Here is a 19646-nt window from a genome sequence, read left to right as displayed (position 1 = left end):
AAACAGGTGACAGAATGACTTGTGGTGTTTAACACACAGTTGGGTGTGAAACGACCAGAGAAAAATTTTGATTCGTTCAACGACTTCGTGAAAAGAGATAACTGTCATTTTTTAAGAGTCATCCTCAATTAAATGTATCATTTAACTAGAAAAATTTTCGTTTTGTTGGCCTTTCAAGTCATTTTAAATCATTGAACTCCGCGGGAAAATTTGATGTCGTCATACACTTGGAAGAAACAACAGAAGATACTATTGACACACCGCCCTCCTTCCATCAATCATTAACGCTAAAACTCGAATTCTTCACTCTCTCACACATACCAATTTGAGCCTCCTGCTATTCCTTGAAGCTTTACATAAAGAACTCGAGGTCTATTTCATAGAACAAGTAGCTATTTTTGTCAATAAAGTATGTAGTGTTATTCTATTACATTATCTTTTCTTGCATGTACATAATATGATATAAAGTTTGTAAATCTTTCATTCTGGTTTGACAATACCTTTGGAATGAAGTAGAAACATCACCGTACATTGTACTTATCTCGACTTTACAACATTTTGTTTTTTGCATCAAGTTTTTTTCTTATATGATATGAAATTGTATGCTGGTTGAAGCTGTTTTTTAATTGTCAACGGTGAGCACTATTTTCACAGATGACTTCCAATACTAAGAAATCCAATTTTGAACTAGCTAGCTATTGGTGCTAGGGCCGTAGCTAGAACGTTAATAGGGGGGGGTGTATCCATATACTTAGTAGTGCCCGACCCTCACCCCCCCCAATTAACGTCCTAGCTAGGGCCCTGACTGGTGCTTTCGCTTCCCAAGTCTTTTTGTAGTAAACTGGTGTATCTATTTAATACGATTATTAAAACAGGACTGACTTGATGAGTTAGAAAGGTTGCCCACTTTTTGAACACTTTATTTGAAAGTAACACACTTAGGGTGTGGCCTACATTTTAAATTCCTGGCACAGCATTGCACTAAAGTTAAATATAAAGTGCAGTGAACTACATTCTTCTCTATGTCAAATTGATCCTCAAACGAATCCTATTATGTTTTGTATACGTAAACCATGTTTAGTCAGACGTATTTAATTTCAGAAGACCACGCCAGCTCATAGCTCGTCCGTTCTACTATGAATTCTTGTAGCGTGTAGAAGTAAATGATCTTGTTATAATTACGAGAATTTTTAAAACCAAACGTCATATTAGTAATTTCTTTCTTAACATGTCTGAATTTAGCATTGCGATTTACGAGAATTGGATTTTTTATAGTTCCGCTTTGAACGTATAACATAAAGGATACTCTTTTGATGTTATTTTTCAAAACAATTAATGGTTTCCACGAAAACAAGAACAAGAAACGACACTTAACCACAAATCATCAATCATTTGATACTCATTTTCGACAAAAGCCAACCGAAACAAAACGCAGCATTTAACCAACTATATACATGTATTCTTTTCATGATTTTACTTTACTAACTAAACAAACAAAATCTCAAGTTTTGCCAACTTTAAAGGCAAGCACGGTCATATGTAAGCGTGAGACAAAATTACAAACAGAAAAGGAAGCACGAATCTACCAACAAACAAAATTAAAACAATGGGGTGGTTCAATGCATACAGAATATAGTCATTATAGATAAATATCTCATTCTAAAATTTCTCTACTTAAGACAATGCTTCCTAGCACTTTTCTTCAAGCGGTTTTTCGCTGGTGGCGGAATCTGTTGTTCCTCCGGTATTTTCAGAGAGCCCAGATGGTTCGATACTATCATTAACCTTTTCTTCTCCGTCTTTCTTTTCTTTCTTTGCGCTTCCATCAACATTCCCATTGTCTTCTCGCCGTCTCTTGAAACGTCCACCAGGCCCGTATCGTCCAACGCGAAATTTCGACGAACTAGGGGGCGGGTCGATATCGAGGACGGTGTAAAGTTGGTGAAATGCTTGCAGACGAAGAAAATGCTGTGAAAGAAAAATCAATTTCATACGACGAGGTCGACAATCAATTTTATCACAGAGGTAAATGGACGATGTGTACATTTAGTGTTGTATTGCGTAAAAGAACAATATTCACATCGCGTGTATTGATATCCTTGACGGAAGTGGTTAATTTCATACCTGCGCATTCGCAGTGAGATCTTCTCGTTCTTGAATAGTAATATCTTTGGCAGCATCGGTCACCTCTTTTTCGCATGGATCATGTAGACCAGGGCCACCTTAACAATCATTAGAATGTCATGTCTCTAACAGACAACGAACAACCAAACAGATTTTATTTTTTATAATCGAAGGCGAATCGTTGGGCTGAAAACATTCTTCAATTGGAGCGAGTTGAACGAGTTAATACCAACAGTATTTTAGGACCTATACGTCACATTGTACAACAGATATGCAAAATATGAAAGTCTCTTTCAATTATGAAATGTCGCTATAATGAATTGTACCTTAGGATAAAAAGATAAGAGCATAATTATCTTGACATCATACTTGTGAACCAAAATACCAACAAACTAAAAATGTTGCTGAATAGTGACTGAAACTGATTACACAATTTTGTAATGCTCATTTTGAAATTGGGTATTTTGAGTTCAAGCGACGACGAGTCTTTTTTTAAAAGCAAGGTGACTCATTGTTTACATAACAGTTAGCAAATTATCTAAAGTTTACGTAGTGCTTTGTTGAAGTATCTATTTATGCAGATCTTACAACAATAAATCTCGGGGTGAATTTTTTTTCATGTTGTGTTGAAAGGATTGTTTTGGCGAGATCTTGTCTTATAACAATAATAATTATTTAACAACTGTACCTGGCAAAAGTACACCTGATGCAATGCACTCCAAAACCCTACGAAAAGCTTCACCTGGGCCAAGAGGAACCTCGGAACAGCTGAGACATTTCTCAACTAATAATTCCAAAGCCTGAAAATAATTGATTGTTTATTTAGAAGTAGGACACTGAAGATTTCAGACGATTCCGTCGTTGCGCAATCAACATATCCATAACAATGTGTTCAAGAGACGTCGGAGGACGCCATTTTGGGTAAAGCAGACTATCTCGTCTGCGTATACAATACAAAAATAGTGACATAATTACACAATGCATGATGTCCACAAATAAATATTCAATCTTTTCAAACGAAGAAAAGACATTTTTTCGCACGTACAGTGTCGTACACTTTAACGATACGTTGCCTTTCAAAAGGTTGACTAAGATTGTATTTGATAACACAGCTCTAGAACGCTGAGTAACTTATGAAATCCAAGACGATCAGCGGTATCGAATAGAACGCTGTCTTTAGCATATGTAATTTCTTTTGCGCATTTTTGAACTTACTGCACGAAGAAATCTGTTTTTCTTCGCTTTAACGAAGTTCGGTTGAGAACACGATATAATGGTACCTGGCAACAGTCGAATAAGACGTTATCGCCCTCTTGTCACTTTTTAACGAGTTTTGTTTCCTCGCTGTATTCAAGGTCATTATGTAGACCATAAGGTGATTGCATTTGTGTTTCCTGCCTTTGCTCTCACTTTTTTCTAACACAGATCGCACGTAATAAAGTAAATGGTTTGAACCCGGAAGTATCGTTACATGTTTGTAAATGTAGATCGTCTAGGGTGGTATAGTCCTGAGAAGGAATGTTTTTGTTGTTGTTGACTGACGTTTCGACAACCTTAGCGGTAGTCATCTTCAGAGTCAAATGAGGAGTAGACGTCAGGTTAGCCGTATTCGGCTAATATTCGGACTGTATTTGGCAAATATAAATACGGCTAACCTGACGTTTACTCCTCATTTGACTCTGAAGATGACTACCGTTAAGGTTGTCGAAACGTCAGTCAACAACAACAAAAACAGTCCTTCTCAGGACTATACCAACCTGGACGATCTACATTTACAAACATGTACAGATCGCACGAACACAACTAGGACCTTTTGTTAAAGATTATACTGCATCACTATACGAAAAATAGAACGCTAGTTCGTATTCACATATATAGTTCAGTCTATTTAGTCACGTGATATTTCTGTATATATAAACTATTGACATTCCTCTGAGTCGTTCGTTACGATTATAGTTTTGTATTGAATCTTCTTTATTTAATTAGCTCACTACATCAAATAAATGTTTGCTCAAACCGAATGATTTTGCTAAATACTAACAGGTTATGGGCCCAGAGAGCGCCTGTTCGGTTTGAGACTTGTTGAGTGTAATTTATAGATAAATTAGCCGTATTTTTGACAAGTTTTGACAATGGCGTCAGGTAGTGACGAACACGGAATGTTGTATCGAATCGAAAAATTTAATGGAGAGAACTTTCATCTTTGGAAATTTAAGTTACAAATGATCCTAGAAGATAAAGATCTTTGGGATATTGTTAATGGCGTCGAGGTTGAGCCTTCTGTTGAAGATTCTACTGAAACTCAACGCAAACAATTTCAAAGACGAGAAAGAAAAGCTCTCGCTACAATCTGTTTATCATTAAAGGACGAACAATTGTCAATAGTTCGATCGGCTAAAACAGCGAAGGAAGCATGGTCGAAATTGGAAGACCACTATGAAGTAAAGTCTTTGGCGAACAAACTGTTTCTTCGAAAGAAATATTTCTCGGCAACTATGGGGATTGATGAATCTATGACTGAGCATATTAATAAAATGAAAGCTTTGGCAAGTCAGCTTGAAGCGCTGGGTGCATCTATAACAGAGGATGATCAGGTTGCAACGCTCTTATGTAGCCTCCCGGAATCCTACAGTAACTTGATTACAGCTTTAGAGTCTCGTGCTGATGATTTAACATTGGAATTTGTAGTAGCAAGGTTGTTGCATGAAGACTACAAACGTAAAGGAAATTTATCAAGTGCAGATGCTGGAGAAGATGCTTTATTGTCAAAAAATGAGAGAAACAATAAAATAAAAATAAAATACAAGAAAAAAGGAAAATGTTACAATTGTGGAATCCCTGGACATTGGGCAAGAAATTGCAATAAACCCAAGAAAAATAAGTCAAGAGACCCCAAAGAAAGAAAAGAAGATACATAATTTAATGCATCTGTTGAACATGCATTATTTTGGTCATCGGAATCTAAAAATCATAAAGACTTTGAATGGTATATAGACTCAGGAGCATCCCAACACATGTCATATGAAAAGAAAATGATGGTTGGCTATGTTCATTTTGCAAGCCCACAAAAGGTACGTCTGGGAGATAATCGTGTTGTCCAAGCATTTGGAAAAGGAAATATTTGGCTTAACATCAAAGCTGGTAAGAAATATAAACTTGTAAGATTGGTGGATGTTTTGCATGTTCCAGACCTTGCGAAAAATCTATTTTCAGTAAGTGCCACGACTAAGCGAGGATATTCAATTCATCTTCAAGAAAGTGGATGTGTTATCTTTGACACATCAGGAACTGTCATGGGATCTGGTAAGCTACGAAATAGCTTATACATACTTGATGCAAGTTTAAAGAATGATAAATTCCATGATGTCAATATGGTTAAAAAAGATCATCAAGAGGATTTATGGCATCAGAGGTATGGTCATTTGAGTATAAAGAATTTGCAATTATTGAGAGATCACAAATTGGTTAATGGGTTAGATTTTGAGTCAACAAAAGAACCTAAGTTCTGTGAAGGTTGTGCAAAGGGCAAACAGAATCGAATTTCATTTCCCAAAGGACAAGCAACTCAAGCAAAGGAAATTCTTGAAATCATTCACAGTGACGTTTGTGGACCTATGCAAGAAAACAGTTATGGTGGTAGTCGTTACTATGTTACCTTTATTGACGATAAGTCCAGATTCACAGCTGTTTACTTTATAAAAAGAAAAAATGAGGTATTAGAGAAGTTTAAGGAATATGAAGCTATGGTTACAAATTTCACAGAGAAGAAGATCAAAATCCTTAGATCAGATAATGGCGGTGAATATAGATCCAAAGAGTTCATGAACTATCTTAAAGAAAAGGGAATTCAACATCAATTAAGTGTACCTAGAACACCACAACAGAATGGTGTATCTGAGAGAATGAACCGAACTATACAAGAAGCGGCTAGGTCCATGATGTGTCATGCAAATCTTGAGAAAAGGTTTTGGGCTGAAGCTGTATGCACAGCAGTCGTTATTAGAAATCGAAGTCCTACAGCAGCTGTTAATGGAATGACACCTTATGAAAGCTTCTATGGAAAGAAACCAGATGTATCGCATTTTAAGGTATTTGGATGTACTGCCTATATGCATGTATCAAAGGAAAATAGAAAGAAATGGGATTCGAAAACAAAAAGATGTATATTTGTTGGTTACAGTCTTTCAAGTAAAGGATATAGACTTTTTGACCTTGAGACTCAAAAGGTTTATATATCCAGAGATGTCTTGTTTAATGAAGATGAATTTATCAAACAAACAAAGAAAGAAATAGTTGATCTCAATGAAATGAATTCAAGATTTATTAAAGAAGAATTTACGATTACTAATCTTTATATCATCTTTATATCATCTCCCTCTCGCTTTATATACAGGCAAGGGTCTGATTTTAATTGTAGATATTCTGAACCTTTCAAAAATTGGTCGATGGTGATGTACCAACATCGTGATGACTGTTTCAATCCATAAATGCTCTTGTTCAGTTTACAGACGAGTTTTTCTTCTCCCTTTTTTATGTATCCTTCAGGCTGGGACATGTAAATTTCTTCTTCCAATTCACCGTTCAAAAAGGCTGTAGAAACATCCATTTGATGTATCTCAAAATTAAGCTGGTTCGCAATTGCCAACAAAGAACGAATTGATTTATACTTTGCAACAGGCGAAAAAGTTTCGTCGTAATCCAAACCTGGTTCCTGAGAAAAACCTTTTGCGACCAGACGAGCTTTATGTCTCTCTACAGATCCATCCACGTTGTATTTTACTTTAAATACCCAACGACAATTGATAGTTTTTCGTTTTTCGGGAAGGTCAACTAATGTCCATGTTTCGTTCTTGATATGAGCTGCGTATTCATCATCCATGGCATATTTCCAATGCTTCTTATCAGGACCAGTTAGAGCTTCATCTACGGTTGTGGGTTCTGTTAAACTTAGCTCTTCATTTATGAATGCTGTGTTACTTTCCCACCAATTTCCAGTAATCACTGTCCCATATCTTTCTGGAGGTTTTCGTTAACGAAATGAACGTCGTGGTTGTTCTTCGATTTCTGTTTCTTGCAAAATGTTTGACTGATTCATGTCTTGATTAGGATCTATTGTGGTATCGTCTTTATGATTCGGTGAAGGTAATTCATAAATGAAGAGCTAAGTTTAACAGAACCCACAACCGTAGATGAAGCTCTAACTGGTCCTGATAAGAAGCATTGGAAATATGCCATGGATGATGAATACGCAGCTCATATCAAGAACGAAACATGGACATTAGTTGACCTTCCCGAAAAACGAAAAACTATCAATTGTCGTTGGGTATTTAAAGTAAAATACAACGTGGATGGATCTGTAGAGAGACATAAAGCTCGTCTGGTCGCAAAAGGTTTTTCTCAGGAACCAGGTTTGGATTACGACGAAACTTTTTCGCCTGTTGCAAAGTATAAATCAATTCGTTCTTTGTTGGCAATTGCGAACCAGCTTAATTTTGAGATACATCAAATGGATGTTTCTACAGCCTTTTTGAACGGTGAATTGGAAGAAGAAATTTACATGTCCCAGCCTGAAGGATACATAAAAAAGGGAGAAGAAAAACTCGTCTGTAAACTGAACAAGAGCATTTATGGATTGAAACAGTCATCACGATGTTGGTACATCACCATCGACCAATTTTGAAAGGTTCAGAATATCTACAATCAAAATCAGACCCTTGCCTGTATATAAAGCGAGAGGGAGATGATATTATGGTTATTGCCTTATACGTTGACGACATAATTCTAGCCAGTAATAATTTCAAAATATTGCAAAGAGAAAAGGAAGCATTAAGAAAACGTTTTGAAATGAAGGATCTTGGAGAAATAAGTTGTTGTCTTGGAATTCAAGTTGAACGAGACAGAGAAAGAAAAGAATGAAATTACATCAATCGAAATATCTTACTAATTTATTGGCAAAGTTCGGTATGGATCAGTGTAAACCGGTTGCAACACCTGTTAATCAAGGAGCAAAGTTGCTACCCAATCAAGAAGAGCCAGTTGAAACTACTAAGTATCAAGCGTTGATTGGAGGATTGACATATGCAGTTACTGGAACAAGACCTGACCTTGCACAAGCACTGGGAATGGTAAATCAATTTTGTTCGAAACCCGGAAAAGAACACTGGATAGCTGCAAAACGTATATTGCGATACGTCAAAGGAATAATTGATTACGGAATTGTATATGATGGAAAGAAAGAGGTTGATATAGACTTAAAAGGTTATGTTGATGCAGATTGGGGAAGTAATCCAAATGGAAGGAAATCACAATCAGGATATCTGTTTCTTTATGCGGAGGAGTAATCAGTTGGGCTAGTAAATAGCAAAGTGTCGTAGCACTTTCATCAACGGAGGCAGAATATGTTGCTGCATCTTTGGCTTCTCAAGAAGCAATGTGGCTACGTGCACTGCTTTCAGACTTAAGTTTTGTTCAAAGAAAACCCACTCCGTTTAAAGAAGATAATCAAGGAGCTATAGCATTATCCAAAAATCCAAAGTATCATCCTCGAACCAAGCATATCGATATCAAATGTCATTGTATCCGTGATAGAGTATCTAATAAAGAAATACGTCTTGACTATTGTCCTACAGATGAAATGCTAGCAGATTTGCTGACCAAACCATTAGGGAAGACGAAATTTCAAAGTATGAGAGAACTCATGAAATTTAGAAGAACTCTTTAAATGTTTAATTGATTAGTTACAGTTCATATTTTTCGAGAGGGAGTGTTAAAGATTATACTGCATCACTATACGAAAAATAGAACGCTAGTTCGTATTCACATATATAGTTCAGTCTATTTAGTCAAGTGATATTTTTGTATATATAAACTATTAAAATTCCTCTGAGTCGTTCGTTACGATTATAGTTTTGTATTGAATCTTCTTATTTAATTAGCTCACTACATCAAATAAATGTTTGCTCAAACCGAATGATTTTGCTAAATACTAACACCTTTGTCATAGAAATCCTCACTTCTCTTAAAAGAATTCCAACTTGAATCGATGACACACCCTCACACAACAAACAGCTAGTCACAATGAGCTTTGCCCTTGATGCTTTGAAAGTTTGTTTTGAACAAGAGATGTTATACAACAACAGCACAAGTATGATTAAGATATAGTGTGAGTACATTCCGTGTACATTCCATGCCAAAAACCATGACCAGCCGACAACTTAAAGAAATATAGCATAAAGCAAATTCCGAATTTGCTTTATACTATATTCCATGCCAAAACAATGAAATGACTACACAAGGCTTAAAGTGAGAAATATTTTTGTTGAATGGCCGGAGATGGCTTTGAAGCGCTGTCTAATGTGTAGTGATTTTTTCAAACATATTGAAGTTTAAAAAAATATTTTTTTCACAAAAAGCTTTGCCATCTTTGAACCATCCACGGTTACATTCAACTTAATTTCCAATTTTATCGAAATGCAATTGGACTTGTACAACGAGTACGTTGCTAGACGTGATGAATAACACTCGTGCCATTCCCCCACAAGCATGTTATTCCCTCAAAAGCAGCGGAAATGACAATTTAGCCATTTTGAAAGTGCCATAAAAACCTAACTATCGCAAGTAATATGGAAGTCACGCAAAGATTTGATACTGCTTAATAATAAAATTGTGCTAGAGGTATATTAATTGATCTTGTATATTTTTCCCGAGATTCATTAAGCAACTTGAATTACCACCAAGCAGACCAAACTATAGCTGTAACCGCCTTTAGAGCGATAACTCTTTCAAAGATAAATTTCTCGAAGGCAGTGGCGAATAAAAAATTACGCGGCCTGTAGGCAATGACAAAAGTTGTGAGCCTTTAAGTGATATGTATTTCTCCACTTATGTCAGTGTCTTAACGATGTTTGCGTTCCTAGCGCATCGTGCTTTTGCATTTATCGGCTTGCAATCGTAACTCATAGTGTAAACAATAGAGGAAAATTTCAAACTCCAAAAGAAGAATCGAAATTCAAAGACAAGGTTAGGGAAACTGGGAAAATTACTACTTCATGAGCTCTGAGCATCGCACATTTAAAAAGTCGATAGCCGTTTGTCCTGAATATGTAATTGCTCGTACGATTTTCAACAACATAAATGGTCCACACTGAGAACATTTAGATAGTCCGGAATAGCAAAAACCAAACACTAATCATGTCTAGATACCACAAGTCCTTCGAAAGCACGGTAGTGTAAGCTTAAGCCTACTGAATAATCTTCTACTGCTCACAGAGTGTTTGCTACAGTAAAAGAGACCGACACATGACCAATGTAAATCATAACTTACCCAAGGGTTGAGAGATGCAAACACCGGTAGCCGATCCCTCATATCACGCAGAATCCTGATTATAACCACACAAGATGGAACGCTATTGGCTTTAGCCTAAAAAGATAACAAAAATTGTATCTAAGTGACACGAGGTTCCATAGCATTTGCCTGCACACAGACTTTGTACCCGAATTCCAACCTTAAATTTTACAAGTTCGCTAAAAAAGGGGGCAATGTCACAACAAGTAGCCGAGGTTTGAACAAGAAAACTACGTATGAATCAAGACGGGAATACTAGGAATTCTAGCGATGCACATCGTCTATGTCAAGCACGTTCTTAAATTAGGAATCCTAATAGAGACCTAAGTACAACGTCAGGGAAGAAAAAAGGGCGCTGTTGCATCGAACAAGAACACAATCTTTCTTGACTTAGCAAAGATTCACGAAAATTATCATTAAACAGTAGAAAAAAAACTTGATCATAAAATTTGAACAAGATAAAATCAATGGCCGATTGAGATCAATAAAAAGCTCATGTTTTGCTCCATTTTTCATAGTAAACTTCATACATTTCCAAATGCTTCACGTCGTTTCCTCAGACTCATTAAATCAGTTTATTTTACCTCCACGACAACAAAGTCAGGGAGAAATTTTATCATCATCATCAGAAACGGTAAACCATTTGATTTAAAATATGCTATGCAACTCAAGTAAGATGTTGTGTCATATTCGAGCAATTTACCAGGTTACAGACCTCTTCAAAATTGCGAGAAAATGTCATTTACGAGACGGAAACGAAAACTCGTCGACAAAACACGACAGGGAAAATCTTTTAATTGTTATTTTGTTCTACTACTGTTAGCATGTATTTTTTTGTTGCCAAAACGCTTCAAGTTTTCAGGCAACTTTTCGAGGAAATGCTTCGGCAGTATTTTATATTCCCGGTTGAAATAAAACATCGTCATACATACTTGAAAATTCAAATTCTCGCTGACTGTACAAAACAAGAAATTACAAAAACTTCAACATCTTGAGAATGCAAAAAGATATTCATAAACTGTTTTAGAAAGCTTTCTGTTCTATAAAAGATCTGTGTACTAAAAATATAATTTAAAAAGTATTCGTTTCGTGAGCATTTTAAGGAAATCCGAACTTACAACCTGGATCAACTTCCTCCACAATAAAACATTTTTTACATCGCCCCATTTTCCGTGTAAGGTCAACAGATTTCGTTCGGTCCCACAAATGTCGCAATTTCGCGCAATCAAAAAGTGGCCTATACACACACTATATGAAGTGCAGACGTCGAACCTGGAACCATTTAGCATGACGTAGGGATGCCAATGCCTCCAGACATTTTTCACGATCCAATACATCTTTTTGTTCTTCTGCTAAATCAGAGTAGATCGGTTCAGGAGTTGGCGAGGAACGCTTTGGCCCATTTAATGCTGCCCCCGAAATTATGGGAATACAAAAGGACAACGGAGAATGCAAAACAAAAACTACGTAAAGAAAATGTAAGCATCGCAGAAATTATTCATAAGAACTGTTTATAAACTTCCCAATAAAATCGTTGTATTTCTGTGAAAAGAAACGTTTCCTTCAAATAATAGACCACTTGCATTATTACGTCTCTTAGCAGTTACGCATATGAAAACATTGCAATTGCATTGAGAGTTTATACTTGAGAAAACAATCTGCTTGGTTTTAAGCGTTTCGTAGCTAATTCCAGCAAAAGGCGTCCTGATTCTTGCTTTTTCAGTTGGACGAGGTTTAGTTTGAGAAGGTTTTGTGGCTTTCGGAACAACAATTGTTAATCGATGTAAAAACCGAATATCGAATCGTATATCGTAGATTCGCTGCGACTTTCTGAGCTAGAAGTCTCCAGAAGACCCAAGCAAGAGTTCTCAATAGAACTAGGGCCTTCAATCGTACTTCTTGACTCAGAAACGTGACTAAGAACAGCAGTAAACTCACTTTTGATAGTGGCCATATTGCAATGTTTTCATGTGCGTGACTACTAAGTGACGTAATAATGCAAGTTGTCTGTTGTGTCACTTAGTTGAGTGATTTTTTCAAAATATCTTTTCTTGGCCACAATTTCCTTCGACTTATAAATACTAGTAAAAAATGTTTCGTTGTTTAAAATCAAAATTGGAAGACCAGTAACATAAAACGACTTCAAAAACATCTTAGCTGTTGAAAATAGTTCCTTAAAATAACACTTCAGAAGATGAAAATATATCAATTTCAACCTCGCTTGTTTGCACAAACAAAACCAAATCACGTATTATAATCACGCAGGTATTTCATCCCAAATTCCTGTTAGAAAATGGAGAATTTTTATAAAGCTAATAGTGGTAATTTTTCAGTGGGGGAGCATCGTTTTTTCCACTGCCTATGGGCCAATCGTCCTTCCAATACCCTCTCCTTAATCTCTGAGCAACATTATCAAACATAGCACACTATCAAAAAACACTGTAAGTGCAGAATACACAACAGCAAAAGAACAAAAGATTAGCACAAGGATAAATAAACGATACAATTATGTAGAAAAGCACGCAATATGCATGGCATAATAAGGTAACTGTTTTAAAAAAATAAAGAAGTGTAGCGTTTCCCACATCAAAGATATTGAAATAACAGAAAAAAAGTTTACCTTGTCTGACTTACCGTGCCAATGTTCTGAAATGCTAGAGTTGTTTAAGATACGTTTAATCTACGCAGAACAAAACTACATATGTTCTTTCCTAATTAATTAACACTTTGCTGCATATAAACGCACACTCTTTCAAAAACGCGTCAAACGAAGAGAATGTTCTAACTTGACAATTAAACATTCTAATTTTAAATTGAACATTGAACGAATGGAAAGAAAGAGTGTTCTAATTTGAAATGAATAAGTTTTCAATAATAGAAAACAGTGTGACAATTCAAACGTCAACTTCAACTTAAAAAGAGCAAATATAGGAAAACGGAAGAGTCGCTTCTCGTAAAATGAATATAGGATTTTGTTCATGCAATTATGAATTGATGACAAAAAAGCCGTTCGGAATTTTAAAGCAACACCAAAAATGACAGTAATTTGGAAGTATTTCTAACGAAAACATGACAACTATACACAAATGTAAACTTATGTCACCTTGAGCGACGTCCGACTCCTCCCTGATAACTGGAGATGTTAAAATGATTGTGACGACAATGAAAGGTTCTTTAGTAGACTTCACGCTAATGACACAGCCATCGTGAGAGACATCATACTTCTCATCGCTCACGTTCTATTTTGACGAAAGAAACAACATTTTACAATAAAACAAATAAATGTTGAACCCCTAGACGACAACAGCCTCAAGTAAGGGGCCGTTTACATGATCCCAGCTGACCGGGATTCAGTATTAACGCGTGAAATGATTTCGAGGCAGTGAAAGGATGAAGAGCTTTAAGCGTAAAATTACAACTGTTTGTTAAGCGCCACAAGTCATTCCTGTTATAAGTCATTAATTAGGCCAAATTGGTTATTGTAATTTTAAATGTTTTGCGTACTTATTAAATCAGAATATTTTCATATTTCCCGAGAACATTTATTTAATGATAAGAATTGAGTCGTTTCCATTAGCCAAAATCATTTAAAGGCATACTTAAAAATTTTACTACTTCATTTAACAGAACTTTGAAAATGACAGTGTATTTTATAAAACAGTTTGTGCATATCTCTTTTCATTCCTGAAATATTGAAGTTTTTGTAATGTCCGATCTACACATCTTTCTACGTCATTTTACATAATGAGAATTTGAAATAGCAGGTATATTTGCTGATATGTTACCTCAACCGAGTAGAGTTTCCTTAATTGTGAAGAGTAATGGTATAAACAATTGCATGATCATTTCAACCAAAAGTTGACGTGAATATAAAAGATGTTGGAAACTTTGCAGGGACTCATTATGCAAAATGACGTAGAAAGTTGTGTATATCGGACATTACAAAAACTTCAATATTTCGAAAATGAAAAGAGATATTCACAAACTGTTTTGGAAAATACTCTGTGCTTTTCAAAGTTCTGTTAAATGAAACTATAATTTAAGTAGAAAAATTTTTAAGTCATATGCTCTTTCATGCTTGGCTGAATCCCACAGGCTTTTGGAAACCGAGGAGACCTTTGGGAGAACTCGAGAGCAGTTCGGTGCAAGCACAAGACCCAAAGTTGAGTGTTTGCACCTAGTAGCGTAGCCAGCCTGCAAGTTTTAGGACTGCTGTGTAAATTTCAGAGCAATACGAACATTCCTTTGATTAGATATTATTTTAGCAGTAAGGGTTTTAGCTAGATTTTTCAGAGTAAACTTCATACATTTCCAAATGCTTCACGTCGTTTCCTCAGACTCATTAAATCAGTCTATTTTACCTCCACGACAACAAAGTCAGGGAGAAATTTTATCATCATCATCAGAAACGGTAAACCATTTGATTTAAAATATGCTATGCAACTCAAGTAAGATTTTGTGTCATATTCGAAGCAGTCTACCAGGTTATAGACCTCTTCAAAATATCTGTTATTAAATTGACAAATTCTAAACTTGTACACTATCGAACGCTTCGTTTACGAAATAAAAGATGTTTACTGTGTTGGCACAGTTCCCGAGGAGACATTCGGGAGAACTTGAGAGCAGTTCAGTGCAAGCACGAGACCGAATGTTGAGGGTTTGCACCTAGTAACGACACCCACCAGCAAGTTATAGGACTGCTGTGTAAATTCCAAAGCATTACGAACATTTCTTTAGAAATTGTTCTAGCAGCAAGTGAACACAGAAAAATGTGCATAGCACGAATAAATTATTCAGCTGGCTATGACACCGTTTGCACCTGCTCAAGAGTTCTAACAAACGTCTCCGAGGTTTTCATAAGCCTGCGTAAACAAAAGCCAGATTTTAGTTAGGACAGGCTAATGCAAACTAAGCTATAGACTAATCGGCGCATGCGTCTTATTGTTGTTATTCTACAAACGTCGATAATTTAATGAAATATCGCCTAAAGATCGATCGGAATGGATGGTTAAACACTGTACAGCGATAAAAATTCATTTCAAATTGAAATATTGCCATTATTAATGCTAAATATATAACTAAATCCCAATTTAAAAAGAAGATTCACTTTTGAAAGAGATGGATCCACGATGGTTTGGTTGTAGGAGAGGGGTGGGTGGGGGTGGGGTGTGCTCTGGCTGGGTGGGTACTTGTTGCCGTAACATATCCAACTTTATTTAAATGGTGTTACCTTTCTATGATTCTGAAAGCGACGAGAAGTCCCCTCCCCTGTTTTTTCACACAACTTCAACATGCTCAAGAATTGTTGAATTACCAAATACATAACATTTAAACGTTGTCTATGCAGTTATAGATACACGGGTATGATGTCAATTGTGATAAAAACTAAAAAAGTGGCCACGAGCCGCCGGGGCAAGTTGGTTTTATCACAATTGACGTCATACCCGTGTATCTATAACTGCATAGACAACTGTTCAATGTTATCTATTTGTTTTATATAATAAAATCAAAAAAATTCCCAAATTAAACCATCACTCAGTTTGTTTTCTTTGTCTCTCAACACTTGGAACATTGAAAAGTCTTTATTTTGCAAATATCACGCTTACGTGATCTATAGGATTGAAGAAATGCTATTGTTAACATACCGTCAACTGATCAGGAATTTTCTGAAAAACACGCTCCAGAAGCTGTGTAGTCGGGCGATCTAACATAAAATGAAAACACAATTTACTCATTGTTTGTAAAAAGTCGGAAATCGAAAGTTTACATTCTGTTTTGTTCCTTCCATAGTCGTAGTGCTATAAAATTTAAACTTTGCGGCACCTTGACACAAGACGACCAGTTCAACATCTAATCTCTTGTGAAGAAGTAAACCTTTCGCAAGAACACCGACACGCATCACACCTTTAAGAGTCCCTAATGAAATAGAAAGTTGTGAAACTAATTTAGATTCGATAAAAGCAAGCGACGCTATTTCCTCTGCTACGTTCCTATTTAACGATACGTTTTCGTGTTTAAAAAATATCTTACGTATGTGTCAAAAGCATTATTTGTCATATAAGAAATTGAAAATATTTTCCTTCTTTCACGGGGGAAAGTTTAGGAGAAACGATAAATTGCGTGACAAGTCGAGGTATCATGATTCAGGAGCAGTGGCGTAGCCAGCTCGCAAATTTGTTCATGTTATGTAAATTTCAGATCATATCATTATTGATTTCTTTAGAAATCTATTGTTTTTACAATGAGTGAACACGGAAAAATTAACATAGAAAAATTTGCATTGCGGGCTGGCAACGCCACTGTTCAAGAGACTAGAGCCTAGTTCTGAAGTCAATTACTTACTAGGCGCGGGTGCTTCTTCATCCTTTTCCTTTGATTTTCCAGCTAATTTTGCGTCGTCATCAGTTTTTTCCCCATTTTGCGACTGCTTTTGGTCCTGAGTTTCACTGTCCTTTCCTTCTTCGCCATTTTCTTCCGTCTTTCCCAGCGTCTCGCTTTCTTCGCCCACTCCTATAGTTTCCTGTTTCACTACGACGGGCGCATCCTCTTCTGCAATGCTGTCAGAAACCAGTTTCAGTGCCTTCTCCACCGCGGATACAATGCTCTGAACGGCAGCAAGCTCTTCTTCATTCGGATAAATAAGTTTGTGCTTTGACATAACCATGCGGTCGTCTTGACTGTCTTGTCTCGGTCTCAACATGTTGGCTGGTGGATACTTAATTGAATAGTTTGTCGAGTAAAAATGACGTTATGTCATAAACTGCATCATGTACGTGATGATACACAACATGATGTACGTGATAATACATCACATGATGTACGTGATAATACATCACATGATGTACGTGATGATACACCACATGATGTACGTGATGATACACAACATGATGTACGTGATAATACATCACATGATGTACGTGATGATACACAACATGATGTACGATATAATACACCACATGATGTACGTGATGATACACAATACGTACGTGATGATACACCACATGATGTACGTGATAATACGCCACATGATGTACGTGATAATACACCACATGATGTACGTGATGATACACAACATGATGTACGTGAAAATACATCACATGATGTACGTGATAATACACCACATGATGTACGTGATGATACACCACATGATGTACGTGATAATACACCACATGATGTACGTGATAATACATCACATGATGTACGTGATAATACATCACACAAAAGCTATGCTTGCATTAGCCTGTGAAATGTGGTTTACGTGCATTAATGCAATTAAAATTTGCAAGACACCAGAAATGCTCACCATGTCATGATGCATGAAATCAGAGCGAGATCCAGACCCTATTCTGTGTCCCCACTCCATAGAATGTCGATGACCTTCTTGTTCTTCCCAAGCGCGTTCTTCCTCTTCTAACCGACGCCAGTACTCTTCTTCGCCCCACCTAAAAATTGGGCACAACATTAACGAGAGCCTCGCGAGCGAGATTGCGACGTGCTTGCCTCGCAGTATTGTGACGTGTTGCCTTACAGGACTGCGACGTGCTTGCCTCGCAGTATTGTGACGTGCTTGCCTCGCAGTATTGTGACGTGTACGAGTGTCGCAATTCACGAGCAATAATTAACTTAACACGAGTTTATTTAAAGAAGCTGACAAAACGCAAATAAATGTATCACATGATATCGTTTGCTAACAGTAGAAATTACTACAGCAACCTTCTAACTTCCTCATTTCTCCATGCAGCTTCCTGTTGTCTCCAGTACATATCTTGCTCCCATCGACGTCTGGCCTTCTCATCCATCAGTGAGCGAGGTTGTGTTGTTGGCCTATTTCGGTTGCTTGACTTTTGATCAAGAACATAATCCGGTTGCACTTTTTTCTAATAATGGGAAATCAAGGGTATAATGATCAGTGTCAATTTGCAGCATTTGCATTATACTTGATTGAATGAAAATTTTATCTTTATAGCTTTGTGTGGTCGTGAAATAGGTGACTCCGCACCGGATATGACGTGAAAACAAAACACATGCATGGAAGAGATGTAGCTTTCATTATACTGAATGCTGTTATTGCAAATCTTTTTAAAAAAAACAGCACTACACATTGAAGATGCCGAAGATGGTATGGTATATGTTATTGTATGGTTATTTATAGCATGGTATTATTTCATGGTATGTTGTTAAACGCCAGGTGTGCTTGTGACCTTGGAGTAAAATTGTCATAAGAGATAAAGTAAAAAATGCCAATGTACGTCTTTCTACCTTATATGCTAGTTGATGTCGACGTCCCTTCAAATGAGCTTCCCTCGCCTGGGTATCGTTAAATTTACATTCACATAGTTTACATTCAAATGCAATGACTTTACCGCCATCATTTCGAACTTCTTCGACATAGTCCTCGCCTGATAACGAACAAAACAATGATTATGAAAATAATCAACAAAAAAACTACAGCTTATGTTAACTACATCAGTCACCCTCCTTTTGACCTGTATCGTTTTTTTTTACCGAGTATGTAGCTACTACTCCAACATCAATTAGTAGAACCGTACTAGTATTCTAGTGCTAGTGCTTTAATTTCATTGGCTACTCTACTCGCTATGATTTTTCAATAAATAGCGAGTGGCGAAAAAACATGGCTGCCGAGCCTGCCGTTTCGCGTTTTACTTAGGTTTCTGACGTTGAACTTGATTGTCTATTTCAGAAGGCAATTGTGGAGAAGACTAAAGTTGCCAGTAAATACAACATTAAGACATTGAAATGTAAAATAAATGACTAAAATAACTAAACATGCATTGAGCAAGAGTCGTTTGCTTTTAAATACAAACAATGTCAACGACAAAGTAGCTAAAGCAAAAAAAAGTTAAGAAAAATAAGTTCAAAGTACTGTCATACACTGATTCTCGTTTCAAATGTTTAAAGCAAAAGCTTTGTCATATTAAAGCGACATTAACAGAGTCATAACAGCAACAAAAACGTAATTATATTTCCCCTATGTTGCAACGAACATGGACAAACTAACGTATAACTAAATACACCAGGCGGAACAAATAGTTATTGCAGACTTAATCATCTTATGCAGATTTCATTTTGATGCATACATGATGATTAGTGCGGGTTCCGTTTTTCTGGGGGATACGCTGTATGTTGTGTGAAATTCCTAAAAAAAGGCTACACGTCT

The 19646-nt window shown here is 36.5% G+C and overlaps 1 protein-coding gene and 1 non-coding gene across 5 annotated transcripts in view; both read right to left on the bottom strand.

Moving 5' to 3' along the window:
* The window catches only part of LOC124451412 (zinc finger RNA-binding protein-like), a 36090-nt gene that overhangs the window by 8771 nt on the left and 7673 nt on the right, over window positions 1-19646 (bottom strand). The window contains exons 4-15 of one of the 4 annotated variants that reach the window (XM_047002019.1): window positions 18728-18867; window positions 18182-18345; window positions 17772-17910; window positions 16811-17183; window positions 16292-16384; window positions 16114-16172; window positions 13572-13707; window positions 11741-11820; window positions 10448-10543; window positions 2813-2924; window positions 2125-2222; window positions 1371-1968 (exon numbers count right to left, since the gene is read on the bottom strand). In XM_047002019.1, the coding sequence (XP_046857975.1) occupies window positions 1690-1968; window positions 2125-2222; window positions 2813-2924; window positions 10448-10543; window positions 11741-11820; window positions 13572-13707; window positions 16114-16172; window positions 16292-16384; window positions 16811-17183; window positions 17772-17910; window positions 18182-18345; window positions 18728-18867 (1769 nt within the window). In that variant the 3' untranslated portion in view covers window positions 1371-1689. Of the gene's footprint in view, window positions 1-1370; window positions 1969-2124; window positions 2223-2812; window positions 2925-10447; window positions 10544-11740; window positions 11821-13571; window positions 13708-16113; window positions 16173-16291; window positions 16385-16810; window positions 17184-17771; window positions 17911-18181; window positions 18346-18727; window positions 18868-19646 lie in introns of those variants that run through there. The other 3 variants (XM_047002030.1, XR_006950457.1, XM_047002039.1) reach the window with 3 other exon arrangements.
* Window positions 11025-11096, bottom strand: LOC124433604. Its single transcript, XR_006944517.1, has one exon. It is a non-coding gene; the product is annotated as a small nucleolar RNA SNORD57 (small nucleolar RNA).

Source organism: Xenia sp. Carnegie-2017, unplaced genomic scaffold (assembly GCF_021976095.1).
Source record: "Xenia sp. Carnegie-2017 unplaced genomic scaffold, XeniaSp_v1 HiC_scaffold_13, whole genome shotgun sequence".
Taxonomy (NCBI): domain Eukaryota; kingdom Metazoa; phylum Cnidaria; class Anthozoa; order Malacalcyonacea; family Xeniidae; genus Xenia; species Xenia sp. Carnegie-2017.
Note: the sequence above shows the minus strand (reverse complement) of the source record. Positions and strands in the feature narration are given on the sequence as shown.